The sequence below is a fragment of the Dendropsophus ebraccatus genome, chromosome 3 (genome assembly GCF_027789765.1).
Source record: "Dendropsophus ebraccatus isolate aDenEbr1 chromosome 3, aDenEbr1.pat, whole genome shotgun sequence".
Lineage (NCBI taxonomy): Eukaryota > Metazoa > Chordata > Amphibia > Anura > Hylidae > Dendropsophus > Dendropsophus ebraccatus.
Window position 1 is genome coordinate 98,157,171 of NC_091456.1, and position 16,767 is coordinate 98,173,937.

At 45.1% G+C, this 16,767-nt stretch overlaps 1 protein-coding gene across 1 annotated transcript; it reads left to right on the top strand.

Annotated features, from left to right (window-relative positions):
- The first annotated feature begins 1,081 nt into the window (after positions 1-1,081).
- On the top strand, positions 1,082-16,361 carry LOC138786526 (uncharacterized). Its single transcript, XM_069963507.1, has 4 exons — positions 1,082-1,189; positions 14,662-14,783; positions 15,014-15,160; positions 15,302-16,361. The coding sequence occupies exons 1-4, from the start codon at positions 1,082-1,084 to the stop codon at positions 16,194-16,196; spliced, it is 1,272 nt and encodes a 423-aa protein (XP_069819608.1). The 3' UTR covers positions 16,197-16,361.
- Positions 16,362-16,767: the final 406 nt, after the last annotated feature.

Sequence of the window (16,767 nt, forward strand, 5' to 3'; positions counted from 1 at the left end):
TAATGATAAAAAAAAACATAAGATAGTAGAGGCAACCGTAGCTAGAATGAATTTTAATTTTCTTTTTATAGCATATAGTCTGACAATTGGAAAATGGAACATGCAGCATGATGCCTTTAATTAGACCTAGATAAACTTGAAAACATAAAACATGACAATGTGTACAAATGAAAGGATTTTTGCCGGTTCAGTTCAGCATTGTGTAAAACTATATATTCCATCCGTAAAAGCAACATTATACTGATTGGAAATGCTACTATTCCATTTTTAATTGATCAAAAAGCAAGCAAACTGGGTAAGCATGTACAGTATACAATAAGGGGCACTGACTTCCACAATTCAATATCCTTCTAACTTCACTCCAAGGAGATTTTCACTGTGCAAGATTAACCACCTCTTGAGACTAAATTGTATGTCCATTCAGCATTGAAGAGAATAAGATAACCCCCTGCATTTTAGAGAGGGCTTATAACTTTAGGTACCCAGCTCTTGCTAGTAATCTCTAATTTCTATTTTCTTTTTTATGTTGAGGAAAAATGGATATTTAGAATCTATAGCCAGTTTTCTAGAAAATATCAGAATGCCACAGATCTAGACAAATAAATTATATTGGAGACTTTTATGGCTCTGTGTCATTTGTACGGATTTATCAATTTACAGATTAGTTTTTTTTTATTATTATTTCTGTTAATACAGTCAAAGGCTATGTTCACACTACGTATATTTACGTAAAACTACATTCATTGTTGCCGATTGCAACAACGGCTGTCATTAATACGAAAATATATGTGACGTTGCCGCCTATGGAATCCTGGCCGCATACACTCCGGCCGGGATCCGAGAAATTGACATGTCAGCTCATTGATGCGCCAGCTATTCATTAATGACCCGTCATCAGAACTAAGCAGCACTAAAGATTATCCGGCTGGCACTGCAGTACTGGCCAGGATGATCTTTTCTGAGGCCGGCCGTTCCGGGACCCGGCCGGTCTCTTACAAGGTCTAAACATGGCCCAAAGAGGCAATTTTGTGGAAAAACACTGTAAAATGGCATAATTCACCCGGCCGGGGTCTGCGCTGTAATGGCGCTGATCCTGGCTCGGCATTTGGTTGCTTCTGGCTGCAGCAGATCTTTGAGAGAGGAAAGAGAGCCAAGAGGAGCCATAAAGAAAGGTTTTGGTCTTGGGATGGTAAAGTTTTAGCAAGGTGGGATCGTTTGTGGGCTCAGATAAATTTGGTAAGTAAAGAGGAGAGTTGACAGAAGTAAAAGAAAGGTATGCTGATCGTTAGGACTTGACTCTTGGGTTTGGAGTTTTCAGGGAAGCACATTCATCTTAAAGATGGAGCATCGACTGAACCAGGGAACATGCCGAAGGGAGGTTCGGAGGGAAGTTTTCCTTGAACAGGTCAGGAGTATTTGTTGTGATCTGGACTCGCCCATCTGAAGGGGAAAGAAGCCTCCAGGGGTTGGATTGTGGGGAAGGGTGGTGAAATGTTCAAAGCTTCAGACTTTTCTTGATGCATTTTATAATTGGCCAGGGACTGGTATCTAGTTAGTTCAGAGAGTAGATTAGGGAGGAAGACTGTAGACTTAGTAAGGAAGAAAAGGAGGTCAACTTTATTCTCCTGACCTCTTACAGATATACCAGATTCCTCCAAATTCCATCGGACACGATGTTGGCAAAGTTCAAGGGTAAGAATAAGGATAGGAGGGGAGAGGGGACTGCCCTGACAAGTACCATTAGAGATAGAGATTGGCGTGGAAAGGAGACCATTAACCCCTTCCCCCAATATGACGTCCAGGGACGTCATGAAAAGCAGTGCCAGAACGCATCATGACGTCCCTGGACGTCATGCTTTCCCTGCCTCCCCCCTCTGTCCCTAGGTGAGATCGGGCAGCAGGAGGAGGCTGTGTCTTTAAACTTTAAAGGGAAATATGTCCCTTTAAGAGCAAAATGGGTCCTTTTAAGAGAGACCTGGGTCTCTTTAAGAGTGAAATGGGTCCCTTTGAGAGTGAAATTGGTCCCTTTAGCGAAATATGTAAGCGTTAAATTGGTCCCTTTTAAGAGTGAAATTGGTCCCTTTAAGAGTGAAATTGGTCCCTTTAAGAGTGAAATTGGTCCCTTTAAGAGCGAAATATGTCCCTCTAAGAGCAAAATGGGTCCCTTTAAGAGCGACCTGGGTCCCTTTAGGAGCAAAATGGGTCCCTTTAAGAGCGAAATTGGTCCCTTTTAGAGCGACCTGGGTCCCTTTAAGAGCGACCTGGGTCCCTTTAAGAGCGACCTGGGTCCCTTTAAGAGCAAAATGGGTCCCTGTAAGAGCGACCTGGGTCCCTTTAAGAGCGAAATATGTCCCTTCAAGAGCGAAATATGTCCCTTTAAGAGCGACCTGGGTCCCTTTAAGAGCAATCTGGGCCCCTTTAAGAGCGAAATGGGTGCCTTTAAAAGCGAAATGGGTCCCTTTAAGAGCGACCTGGGTCCCTTTAAGAGCGAAATGGGTCCCTTTAAGAGCGACCTGGGTCCCTTTAAGAGCAAAATTGGTCCCTTTAAGAGTGAAATTGGTCCCTTTAAGAGCGACCTAGGTCCCTTTAAGAGCGACCTAGGTCCCTTTAAGAGCGACCTGGGTCCCTTTAAGAGCGACCTGGGTCCCTTTAAGAGCAAAATGGTTTCCTTTAAGATCAAAATGGGTCCCTTTAAGAGCAACCTGGGTCCCTTTAAGAGCGAAATATGTCCCTTTAAGAGCAAAATCGATCCCTTTAAGAGTGAAATATGTCCCTTTAAGAGCGACCTGGGTCCCTTTAAGAGCAAAATTGGTCCCTTTAAGAGTGAAATTGGTCCCTTTAAGAGCGACCTATATCCCTTTAAGAACGATCTAGGTCCCTTTAAGAGCGACCTGGGTCCCTTTAAGAGCATTCTGGGTCATTTTAAGAGTGAAATGGGTGCCTTTAAAAGCGAAATGGGTCCCTTTAAGAGCGAAATGGGTCCCTTTAAGAGCAACCTGGGTCCCTTTAAGAGCAAAATATGTCCCTTTAAGAGCGAAATATGTCCCTTTAAGAGCAAAATGGGTCCTTTTAAGAGCGACCTGGGTCCCTTTAAGAGCGACCTGGGTCCCTTTAACCCCTTGCCGCATAAGGACGTACCGGCACGTCCAAATCTGCATACAGTTCCTGCAGATGGACGTGCCGGTACGTCCACGGGATGACAGGGGCGCAGGAGCTGCACTCCTGTCATCCCCGGCGGGGCCCGGCTGTCAGTGATAGCCGGGCACCCGCCGCAACTGCCGAGATCCGCCCCGTGCCCGGATCCCGGCAGTTAACCCCTTAGTGACCCTTTAAGAGCGACCTGGGTCCCTTTAAGAGCAATCTGGGCCCCTTTAAGAGCGAAATGGGTCCCTTTAAGAGCGAAATGGGTCCCTTTAAGAGCGACCTGGGTCCCTTAAAGGGACCCAGGTCGCTCTTAAAGGGACCCATTTCGCTCTTAAAGGGACCCAGGTCGCTCTTAAAGGGACCCATTTCGCTTTTAAAGGCACCCATTTCGCTCTTAAAGGGGCCCAGATTGCTCTTAAAGGCACCCATTTCGCTCTTAAAGGGACCCAGGTCGCTCTTAAAGGGACCCATTTCGCTCTTAAAGAGCAAAATATGTCCCTTTAAGAGCGAAATATGTCCCTTTAAGAGCAAACTGGGTCCTTTTAAGAGCGACCTGGGTCTCTTTAAGAGTGAAATGGGTCCCTTTAAGCGTGAAATTGGTCCCTTTAAGCGTTAAATTGGTCCCTTTTAAGAGTAAAATTGGTCCCTTTAAGAGTGAAATTGGTCCCTTTAACCTCTTAAGGACATAGGACGTACCGGTACGTCCTATGTCCTCATTAGCACTTCAAAGCGGGGCCGCGCGGCGGCCCCGCTTTGAAGTGCCGCGATCCCGGGTGCCGCGTGTAGCCCGGGACCGCCGCTATTAGCGGGCACGGTCCGATCGCCGTGCCCGCTAATTAGCTAATCGGAGGCAGCTGTCAAAGTTGACAGCTGCCTCCGATTACCGGAGGCAACGTTTCCCTGGTGTCTAGTGGGGGAGATCGCTCCTCCGGGACCTTGTCCCGGAGGAGCGATCTCCGTTACTGATGCCGGCCGGGGACGCGTCCAAGATGGCGCCGTCCTCGGCTCGGCACTCGTTTGTTTCTGGCTGCAGCAGCCGAAAGCAAACGAGTGCCGATCTCATGGATCTCTGCAGCATATCTATGCTGCAGAGATCTCTATGAGAGATCAAAGTATATATACTAGAAGTCCCCCAGGGGGGCTTCTAGTATATGTGTAAAAAAAAAAAAAAACGTGTTGTTAATAGTAAAAAGCCCCCTCCCCTAATAAAAGTCTGAATCACCCCCCTTTTCCCAGGTTTTAAATAAAAGTAAACAAATAAATAAATAAACATGTTTGGTATCGCCGCGTGCGTAATCGCCCGAACTATTAATTAATCACATTCCTGTTCTCGTACGGTAAACGGCGTCAGCGCAAAAAAATCCCAAAGTGCAAAATTGCGCATTTTTGGTCGCATCAAATCCAGAAAAAATGTAATAAAAAGCGATCAAAAAGTCGTATATGCGCAATCAAGGTACCGATAGAAAGATCACATCATGGCGCAAAAAATGACACCTCGCACAGCCCCATAGACCAAAGGATAAAAGCGCTATAAGCCTGGGAATGGAGCGATTTTAAGGAATGTATATTGGTTAACAACGGTTTGAATTTTTTACAGGCCATCAGATACAATATAAGTTATACATGTTATATATCGTTTTAATCGTAACGACTTGAGGAACATGCATAACAAGTCAGTTTTACCCCAGGGCGAATGGCGTAAAAACACATTTCCCCCAAATAAAAGAAATGCGTTTTTTTTTTCAATTTCACCACACTTTGAATTTTTTTCTGGTTTCCCAGTGTACTTTATGCAAAAATTCAGCCTGTAATTGCAAAGTACAATTAGTGACGCAAGAAATAAGGGGTCATGTGGGTTTCTAGGTGGAAAAATGCAAGTGCTATGACCTTTTAAACACAAGGAGGAAAAACCGAAAACGTAAAAACGAAAATAGGCCATGTCCTTAAAGGGTTAAGAGCTAAATATGTCCCTCTAAGAGCAAATTGGGTCCCTTTAAGAGCGACCTGGGTCCCTTTAAGAGCGACCTGGGTCCCTTTAAGAGCGACCTGGGTCCCTTTAAGAGCAAAATCGATCCCTTTAAGAGCGAAATATGTCCCTTTAAGAGCGACCTGGGTCCCTTTAAGAGCAAAATTGGTCCCTTTAAGAGTGAAATTGGTCCCTTTAAGAGCGACCTAGGTCCCTTTAAGAACGATCTAGGTCCCTTTAAGAGCGACCTGGGTCCCTTTAAGAGCGACCTGGGTCCCTTTAGGAGCAAAATGGGTCCCTTTAAGAGCGAAATTGGTCCCTTTTAGAGCGACCTGGGTCCCTTTAAGAGCGACCTGGGTCCCTTTAAGAGCGACCTGGGTTCCTTTAAGAGCGACCTGGGTCCCTTTAAGAGCAAAATGGTTTCCTTTAAGAGCAAAATGGGTCCCTTTAAGAGCGGCCTGGGTCCCTTTAAGAGCGAAATATGTCCCTTTAAGAGCAAAATCGATCCCTTTAGGGTGCGTTCACACCTACAGGATCTGCAGCTGATTTTCTGCAGCAGATTTCAGTTAAATAACTGAACACAGCATCAAATCTGATGCTGTGTTCAGTTATTTAACTGAAATCTGCTGCAGAAAATCAGCTGCAGATCCTGTAGGTGTGAACGCACCATTAAGAGCGAAATATGTCCCTTTAAGAGCGACCTGGGTCCCTTTAAGAGCAAAATTGGTCCCTTTAAGAGTGAAATTGGTCCCTTTAAGAGCGACCTATATCCCTTTAAGAAAGATCTAGGTCCCTTTAAGAGCGACCTGGGTCCCTTTAAGAGCATTCTGGGTCATTTTAAGAGTGAAATGGGTGCCTTTAAAAGCGAAATGGGTCCCTTTAAGAGCAACCTGGGTCCCTTTAAGAGCAAAATATGTCCCTTTAAGAGCGAAATATGTCCCTTTAAGAGCAAAATGGGTCCTTTTAAGAGCGACCTGGGTCCCTTTAAGAGCGACCTGGGTCCCTTTAACCCCTTAACCCCTTGCCGCATAAGGACGTACCGGCACGTCCAAATATGCATACAGTTCCTGCAGATGGACGTGCCGGTACGTCCACGGGATGACAGGGGCGCAGGAGCTGCACTCCTGTCATCCCCGGCGGGGCCCGGCTGTCAGTGATAGCCGGGCACCCGCCGCAACTGCCGAGATCCGCCCCGTGACCGAATCCCGGCAGTTAACCCCTTAGTGACCGCCAATACGGCGGTCACTAATGGGCCGGCGCTGCAGTGCTTTTTATCTCCCCCCACCGTGAATCCACGGTGGGGGGAGATGAAATAAGTGAATCAGACCCCAGATCAGCCCCCCCCCTCCTAGTAGCCAGTCACTAACCCCCCTCCCCCGGCGGCCATTGGATCCAAGATGGCCACCGCCATCGCTGTGAACAGAGTATATCTGTTCACAGCGATGGAAATGTAAAAATGAATTAAAACCCCATGCTCTCTGCCACCGGAGGTAGCGGAGAGCATGGGGCAGTGATCGGGGACCCCCCTGTGGGGTCCCGGAACAGGCGATTGGCGGTATATACTATATACCGCCGATCGCCTGTTCACAGTGCAGGGATGCACTTTTTATCCCCTGTTACCATCAATGATTGGTGACAGGGAATAAAGAGTGTCAGGGTCCGTCCCCCAAGTCGCCCCCCACCCCCCCAGTCACCCCCGTCCCCCAGTCACCCCCCTACCCCTTATACGTTAACTGCTCCTGGAGCTCCTTCCTCCTCGACGTCCTGGCTGGTTATGAAGTGCGCATGCGCTACATAACCAGCCAACTCTGAAAATTTAAAGTGACAGATACCAATTTGGTCTCTGTCACTGAACTATGATTACTGTGATAGAAAATATCACAGTAATCACAGTAATCATAGTAATACAGTGAAAATGAATGTGTAAAGTACAAAAAGTGACAAACACACAAAAAAATAAAACACACTTTTTATTATAGTAATAATTGCAGTTTACTCCTAAATTACCCCTAACCCCCCCAGATTACCCGTAACTACCGCAGGTTGCCCGTAACCCTCCCAGGTTGTCCGTAATCACGTCAGATTGCACGTAACCCCCCAAATTACACGTAACCACCGCACGTTGCCCATAACCACCGCACGCTGCCCGTAACCACCGCACGTTGCCCGTGACCCCCTCCAGATTGTCCGTAATCACCCCAAATTACATGTACCCACCCCAGATTACCTATAAGCACTTCAGTTTATCCGTAACAAATCTAGATTGTCTGTAACCCCCCCAGGTTGCCCTAACCACCGCAGGTTGCCGTAATCATGCCAGATTACATGTAACCCCCCCAGATTGCACGCAACCACCGCAGGTCGCCTCTGACCACTGCACCTTGCCTCTGACCGCTGCACCTTGCCTCTGACCACTGCACCTTGCCACTGACCTCCCCAAATTGCCAATGACCCCCTCCAGATTGCCCGTAACCACGCCAGATTACAGGTACCCACCCCAGATTACCTATGAACACTTCAATTTATCCGTAACCACCCCAGATTGCCCGTAACCACCCCAGATTGCCCGTAACCACCCCATGTTGCCCGTAACCACCCCACGTTACCCGTAACCACCTCATGTTTACCGTAACCACAGCAGGTTGCCTGTAACCACCCTAGATTGCCTGTAACCACAGCAGGTTGTCTGTAACCACCCCAGGTTGCCTGTAACCACCCCAGGTTGTCTGTAACCACAGCAGGTTGTCCGTATCCATGTCAGGTTGCCTGTAACCACCCCAGGTTGTCTGTAACCACAGCCGGTTGTCCGTATCCTTGTCAGGTTGCCTGTAACCACCCCAGGTTGCCTGTAACCACCCCAGGTTGCCTGTAACCACCCAAGGTTGTCCGTATCCACGTCAGGTTGCCTGTGACCACCCCAGGTTGTCTGTAACCACAGCCGGTTGTCCGTATCCTTGTTAGGTTGCCTGTAACCACCCAAGGTTGCCTGTAACCACCCCAGGTTGTCTGTAACCACAGCCGGTTGTCCGTATCCTTGACAGGTTGCCTGTAACCACCCCAGGTTGTCCGTATCCACGTCAGGTTGCCTGTAACCACCCCAGGTTGCCTGTAACCACCCCAGGTTGCCTGTAACCACCCCAGGTTGTCTGTAACCACAGCAGGTTGTCCGTATCCACGCCACGTTGCCTGTAACCACCCCAGGTTGCCTGTAACCACCCCAGGTTGCCTGTAACCACCCCAGGTTGTCTGTAACCACAGCAGGTTGTCCGTATCCACCCCACGTTGCCCGTAACCACCCCAGGTTGTCTGTAACCACAGCAGGTTGTCCGTATCTACCCCACGTTGCCCGTAACCACCCCAGGTTGCCTGTGACCACCCCATGTTGACCATATCCACCCCAGATGGTCTGTAACCACAGCAGGTTGTCTGTAACCACAGCAGGTTGACCGTATGCACGCCACGTTGCCCATAACCACCCCAGGTTGCCTGTGACCACCCCATGTTCACCGTAACCACCCAAGGTTGTCCGTATCCACCCCAGATTACCCGTAACCACCCCATGTTCACCGTAACCACTCCAGGTTGTCCGTATCCACCCCAGATTACCCGTAACCACCCCAAGTTGCCCGTAACCACCTCCAGATTACCCGGAACCACCCCAGACTGTCCGTAACCATACTGTTACTAGCTGCGGTTTTGCTCCAGCAAATTGGCGCTCCTTCCCTTCTGAGCCCTGCTGTGTGCCCATACAGTGGTTTATGCCCACATATGGGGTACTGTTCTACTCAAGAGAACCTGCGTTACAGATTTCGGGGTACATTTTTTCTCCTGTTCCTTGTGAAATTTTGAAATTTCAAACTAAATGAACATATTATTGGAAAAATTCGAGTTTTTCATTTTTACAGGCCAATTTTGAATACTTTCCTCCAATACCTGTGGGGTCAAAATGCTCATCCTACCCCAAGATGAATTCTTTGAGGGGTGCACTTTCCATAATGGGGTGTCTTATAGGGGGGGGTGGGGGTGTTCACTCCGCTGGCACTACAGGGGCTCTGCAAACGCACCTGGCTCTCAGAAACCTCTTCAGAAAAATCTGCACTGAAAATGCTAATTGGCTCTCCTTTCCTTCTGAGCCCGGCTGTGTGCCCATACAGGGGTTTATGCCCACATATGGAGTACCGTTGTACTCAGGAGAACCTGCGTTACAGATTTTGGGGTGAACTTTCTCTCCTGCTCCTCAATAAATTGAGAAATTTCAAACTAAAGGAATATTTTATTGGAAAAATTCGTGTTTTTTATTTTTACTGTCTACTTTTGAATACTTTCCTCTAATAGCTGTGGGGTCAAAATGGTCACCACACCCCAAAATGAATTCTCTGAGGGGTGCACTTTCCAAAATGGGGTGACTTATGGGGAGATTTTACTCCGCTGGCACTACAGGGGCGCTGCAAACGCACCTGGCGCTCAGAAACTTCTGCAGCAAAATCTGCATTGAAAAAGCTAATTGGCGCTCCTTCCCTTCTGAGCCCCGCTGTGTGCCCATACAGTGGTTTATACCCACATATGATGTACCGTTCTACTCAGGAGAACCTGCGTTATAAATTTTGGGGTAATTTTTTTCTCTTGTTTGTCGTGAAATTGAGAAATTTCAAACTAAACGAATATATTATTGGAAAAATTCGAGTTTTTCATTTTTACTGTCTACTTTTGAATACTTTCCTCTAATACCTATGGGGTCAAAATGGTCATTACACCCCAAGATAAATTCTCTGAGGGGTGCACTTTCCAAAATGGGGTGACTTATGGGGAGATTTTACTCCGCTGGCACTACAGGGGCGCTGCAAACGCACCTGGCGCTCAGAAACTTCTTTAGCAAAATCTGCATTGAAAAGGCTAATTGGCGCTCCCTTCCTTCTTAGCCCGGCTGTGTGCCCATACAGTGGTTTATGCCCACATATGGGGTACTGTTCTACTCAGGAGAACCTGCGTTACAGATTTTGGGGTACTTTTTTTCTCTTGTTCCTTGTGAAATTGAGAAATTTCAAACTAAACGAACATATTATTGGAAAAATTCGAGTTTTTCATTCTTACTGTCTAATTTTGAATACTTTCCTCTAATACCTGTGGGGTCAAAATGCTCATCTTACCCCAAGATGAATTCTCTGAGGGGTGTACTTTCCAAAATGGGGTGACTTATGGAGGGATTTTACTCCGCTGGCACTACAGGGGCACTGCAAACGCACCTGGCGCTCAGAAACTTCTACAGCAAAATCTGCATTGAAAAAGCTAATTGGGGCTCCCTTCCTTCTGAGCCCCGCTGTGTGCCCATGCAGTGGTTTATGCCCACATATGGGGTACCATTGTACTCAGGAGAACCTGCGTTATAAATTTTGGGGTAATTTTTTCTCTTGTTCCTCGTGAAATTGAGAAATTTCAAACTAAATGAACATATTATTGGAAAAATTCGAGTTTTTCATTCTTACTGTCTAATTTTGAATACTTTCCTCCAATACCTGTGGGGTCAAAATGCTCATCCTACCCCAAGATTAATTCTTTGAGGGGTGCACTTTCCATAATGGGGTGTCTTATAGGGGGGGGTTTCACTCCGCTGGCACTACAGGGGCTCTGCAAACGCACCTGGCTCTCAGAAACCTCTTCAGAAAAATCTGCACTGAAAATGCTAATTGGCTCTCCTTTCCTTCTGAGCCCGGCTGTGTGCCCATACAGGGGTTTATGCCCACATATGGAGTACCGTTGTACTCAGGAGAACCTGCGTTACAGATTTTGGGGTAAACTTTCTCTCCTGCTCCTCAATAAATTGAGAAATTTCAAACTAAAGGAATATTTTATTGGAAAAATTCGTGTTTTTTATTTTTACTGTCTACTTTTGAATACTTTCCTCTAATAGCTGTGGGGTCAAATTGGTCACCACACCCCAAAATGAATTCTCTGAGGGGTGCACTTTCCAAAATGGGGTGACTTATGGGGAGATTTTACTCCGCTGGCACTACAGGGGCTCTGCAAACGCACCTGGCGCTCAGAAACTTCTGCAGCAAAATCTGCATTGAAAAAGCTAATTGGCGCTCCTTCCCTTCTGAGCCCCGCTGTGTGCCCATACAGTGGTTTATACCCACATATGATGTACCGTTCTACTCAGGAGAACCTGCGTTATAAATTTTGGGGTAATTTTTTTCTCTTGTTTGTCGTGAAATTGAGAAATTTCAAACTAAACGAATATATTATTGGAAAAATTCGAGTTTTTCATTTTTACTGTCTACTTTTGAATACTTTCCTCTAATACCTATGGGGTCAAAATGGTCATTACACCCCAAGATAAATTCTCTGAGGGATGCACTTTCCAAAATGGGGTGACTTATGGGGAGATTTTACTCCGCTGGCACTACAGGGGCGCTGCAAACGCACCTGGCGCTCAGAAACTTCTTTAGCAAAATCTGCATTGAAAAGGCTAATTGGCGCTCCCTTCCTTCTTAGCCCGGCTGTGTGCCCATACAGTGGTTTATGCCCACATATGGGGTACTGTTCTACTCAGGAGAACCTGCGTTACAGATTTTGGGGTACTTTTTTTCTCTTGTTCCTTGTGAAATTGAGAAATTTCAAACTAAACGAACATATTATTGGAAAAATTCGAGTTTTTCATTCTTACTGTCTAATTTTGAATACTTTCCTCTAATACCTGTGGGGTCAAAATGCTCATCTTACCCCAAGATGAATTCTCTGAGGGGTGTACTTTCCAAAATGGGGTGACTTATGGAGGGATTTTACTCCGCTGGCACTACAGGGGCACTGCAAACGCACCTGGCGCTCAGAAACTTCTACAGCAAAATCTGCATTGAAAAAGCTAATTGGGGCTCCCTTCCTTCTGAGCCCCGCTGTGTGCCCATGCAGTGGTTTATGCCCACATATGGGGTACCATTGTACTCAGGAGAACCTGCGTTATAAATTTTGGGGTAATTTTTTCTCTTGTTCCTCGTGAAATTGAGAAATTTCAAACTAAGCGAACATATTATTGGAAAAATTCGAGTTTTTAATTTTTACTGTCTAATTTTGAATACTTTCCTCTAATACCTGTGGGGTCAAAATGCTCATCCTACCCCAAGATTAATTCTTTGAGGGGTGTACTTTCCAAAATGGGGTGACGTTTGGGCGGGTTCTATTCTGCTGACACTACAGGGGCTCTGCAAATGCACCTGGTGCTCAGAAACTTCTTCAGCAAAATCTTTATGGAAAAGCTAATTGGTGCTCCCTTCCTTCTGAGCCCCGCTGTGTGCCCATACAGTGGTTTACGCCCACATATGGGGTACCGTTGTACTCATGAGAACCTGCGTTACAAATTTTGGGGTGCTTTTTCTTTCATGTTCCTTTTTAAAATGAGAAACTTTAATCTAAACGTATATATTATTGGAAAATTTTTATTTTTCATTTTTTCATGGCCTAATGGTGAATACTTTGCTCCAGCCCCTGTAGGGTTAAAATGCTCATTATACCCCTAGATTAATTCTTTAAGGTGTGTAATTTCCAAAATGGGGTCACTTATGGGGGTTTCCAGTATACAAGCCTCCTAAATCAACTTAAAAAAAGAACTGGTCCCTAAAAAAATCAGTTTTGGAAACTTTCATGAAAATGTGGTAATTTGCTGATAAATTTCTAAGCCCCGTAACACCCTAAAAAAGTAAAATATGTTTATGAAATGAGGCCAGAATAAAGAGGACATATTGGTAATGTGACTTAGTAACTAATTTATGTGCTACGACTTCTTGTAGAAGCAGAGAATTTCAAAGTTCATAAAATGCTAATTTTTTTAATTTTTCATGATATTTTGATGTTTTTCACAAAAAACACACAAAGTAGTGACCAAATTTTGCCACTAATATAAAGTGTCATATGTGACGAAAAAACATTCTCAGAATCGCTAGCATACGTTAAAGCATCACTGAGCTATGAGCGCATAAAGTGAGACAGGTCAGATTTTGAAAAATGAGCCTGGTCATTAAGGCCCAAATAGGCTTAGTCTTGAAGGGGTTAAGGACCGGGCCTGAAATGGCCTTAAAGGGGTAGTCCACCCAAAAATGTTTTCTTTCAAATCAACTGCTGCCATGAAGTGACAGAGATTTGTAATTTACTTCTATTAAAAAATCTCAAGCCTTCCAGTACTTATCAGCTGCTGTATGCCCAACAGGAAGTTGTATTATTTCCAGTCTGGAGAGCAGGAGGGGTTTTCTATGGGGATTTGCTCCTGCTTTGGACAGTTCCTGACATGGACAGAGGAGGCAACAGAGAGCACTGGGTCAGACAGGAAAGAAAACACTACTTCCTGCTGGACATACAGCAGCTAATAAGTACTGGAAGACTTAAGATTTTTTAATAGAAGTGAATTACAAATCTCTGGCACTTTATGGCACCAGTTGATTTGAAAGAAAAAAATTTTGGGTGGACTACCCCTTTAAGGACCGGAGCAAATTTTATGAATATGACCAGTGTCACTTTATTCATTAATAACTTCGGGATGCTTTTACCTATCCGGCTGATTCTGAGATTGTTTTCTCGTGACATATTGTACTTTACATTTCTGGTAAATTGGAGTCGATACTCATAACAAATCTTTATGAAAAAAACCCAAATAATGTGAAAAAATGTGAAAAAATGCATTTTTCCAACTTTGAAACTTTTTTGCGTATACAGAAAGTGGTCATACCACATAAATTATATATTAAATAGCATTAGCAACATGTCTACTTTATGTTGGCAGCATTTATTAAACGATCTTTCATTTTTTTTAGACGATAGGGAGCTTAAAATATTAGCAGCAAATTTCCCAATTTTCAGTAAAATTTCAAAATCAGATATTTGTAGGGACCTGTTCAGGTTAAGGCCGGTTTCACACGTAGTAACAGTGCGGCCGTTAAAATTTCTGTCCCGTACATCTCCGGGTGGTCTGGCGGCTGTATTTGAAAAGCACTTACGGTCTTATCGTAAGAGTCCGGCCGTAGTGTCATGATGTGTCTTGGCTTGTTTGGCCCCGCTCAAAAGCATGTATTTGATTCCTGATTCTGCCCCCGGGCCAAATAAGCACACCCACATCCCTATAAAATCTCCACCCACTCGCGAAGTACGCCCATATGCTAGTAGTGTTTTGAATGCCAAAAAAAAAAAAACAAAGATGTGTGATGCCGCTAATAATGCGCCCTATGGGCCAGCCCGGCGTATGAGGCTGCGCCGCAAGCACCAGCTCGTGGTGCTTTCGATCCTGTGGAAGATGCGTAATTATTACCTGCGTTTGTGTGTAAGTCTATATATTTGTTTTTTTTTTTTTTTTTTGTTTTTTTTTTCAAGCTTTATGTAACTTATTTAAAACTAGCCTTACAAACTGTTTAGGCTTATAATCCGTAAAACATTGATTTAAATGTATTGTTTATGCAAGCTCCCTTAAGTACTGTTGACCAAAGGTCCTTAAATGCAACTGTGTCATAATTTTGTGACTAATTGAGATGTCTTAAACATAATAAATGTCATTTTTTAATAATTCTTCTCAGAGGCTAAAAGACGCAGAGCAGCGCCGTCTGCAGGAGGTGGGACGGCGATATTGGGTCCACCCCATCAATGTGCGGAGGGAGACCCGGGGCCACATTGGTTGCCTGTATGATGATTTGCGACGGTATGTCGATTTGAATACATCAAAGTCGGCAAATCTTTGAATGTAATATTGCAAATGTAAAGGTTACTGTCCCCAAATTTTTCCCCCAAAGTCCATAATTTTTTTTTGTTTTTTGTTTATCCTTACAACGTTTGATGTTAATTTCAACATTTGTAAACCGTATGACATCTTCCTATGATGTGTGTTTGTGTGTAATATTAGTGATCAATATTTTTCTTCATTTGTTGCAGACATCCTGACAAGTTCCAGGACTTCGTGCGCCTGCCTATGGAGGCCTTTGATAATTTACTTTCCATTTTGAGCCCACATCTCCAGAGACAGGACACCTACATGCGGAAATCCATCCCTCCTGTGGCCCGTCTGCTCATAACGTTAAGGTGAAGATGCTTTATTTTAATGCGAAATATTAGTTCATGTAATTGTAGTTAAATCTAATATAGTCTGAAAATATGTAATAATTTAATATGTAGCTGAATGTGAAATCGAATCATAAACTTTTTTTTTTATTTTTTTCACAGATTCTTGGCGACAGGGGAGAGTTATGTATCGTTGCACCTCCAATTCCGGGTTGGTACGTCCACCATCTCTGGAATTGTGAGGTGCACGTGCGCCGTGATCTGGGAGCATTTGCAGCCCATTGTGATGCCCAGTCCGACGCGGGAGATTTGGTTGCAGTCAGCAGCAGGCTTTCAGTCTGTGGCCAATTTCCCCAACTGTATAGGGGCGGTTGATGGTAAGCACATACGTGTGAAGCAACCACCGCGATCAGGATCACAGTATTTCAATTATAAGAAATTTTTTTCTGTGGTCCTGATCGCGGTTGTTGATTCCACGTATCGTTTCCTTGCCATCGACGTCGGCTCCTATGGCAGTACTGGGGACTCCCGGGCGCTACTGAGATCAGAGTTTGGGCGGCGCATACTCTTAGATCACGTGACTCTACCTCCTCCCACTCCTCTTCCGGGTACCACGCATCCCGCTCCATTCGTCATGGTAGGGGATCAAGCCTTCCCTTTACTGAACAACCTGCTGCGCCCTTACCCACGGAGAGGGCTGGATGAACGGGGGAGAGTATTTAACCGGAGGCTGAGCCGGGCACGTAACTTCGTGGAGTGCGCCTTCGGGATCATGACTAGTCAGTGGAGAGTGTTTACCACTGCCCTGCAGTTGAACTTGGCCACAGTTGACATGGTCATTAAAGCTGCCTGTGTTCTCCACAACTACCTTCGGGACTATGCTCCCACCCCGGAGGTGAACGTGGAGACACTGCCAGCTTTTAGTGCCCCTATCAACTATGGCCAAGGGAGACAACTCAACCGCGGGATAGTGGTCAGGAACCTCTTTGCTGACTACTTCATGACTCCTGAAGGCGCCGTGCCCGTGCCCGTGCCCCTTTCACAGCCTCCCTTATGAGCCACGGCCACAGGACTGATGTTTTCCCGCATGTATGTCACCTGTCTCTGGGATGTGTGTTTTTTTATTTTCTTTTGTTGTTTGAACCCGATGTATTGGTTGATATTTAATTTTCCTTCTCTTTTTACTAAAACAAAAAATATATTTTCTTATTCGACTAAACAATGTGTCTGCCTTTTCAATGTATGTAAACCATGTTGTGTGTTCCCACATAGTAGTGTTCGAAAATACACATAACCTCACTACATATATTACTGGCCAGTAATTATCGAGCATGGTCACATCCTGCTAATGTTAATAATTGGATAGTCCTTTCAACCTAGTGTGCAGAAACATTGATGTGATAAAAACATGTGCATTTCCTATGGAGTGACCAGCAGGGTGCGCACTATATGTCTAACTTTCTAGTGTGGGATATGTAACAGGATCTGATATCTTCTAGTGCCACAGTCCATCTCACTTCTTAACAATCACCATTAACACACCACATATATCCCTCCACACATCACCCAGGTGCGCCAGCTGGATGTGGTCTACTTAGGTTGCGGTTCAAAATTAATCTTTTAGCATA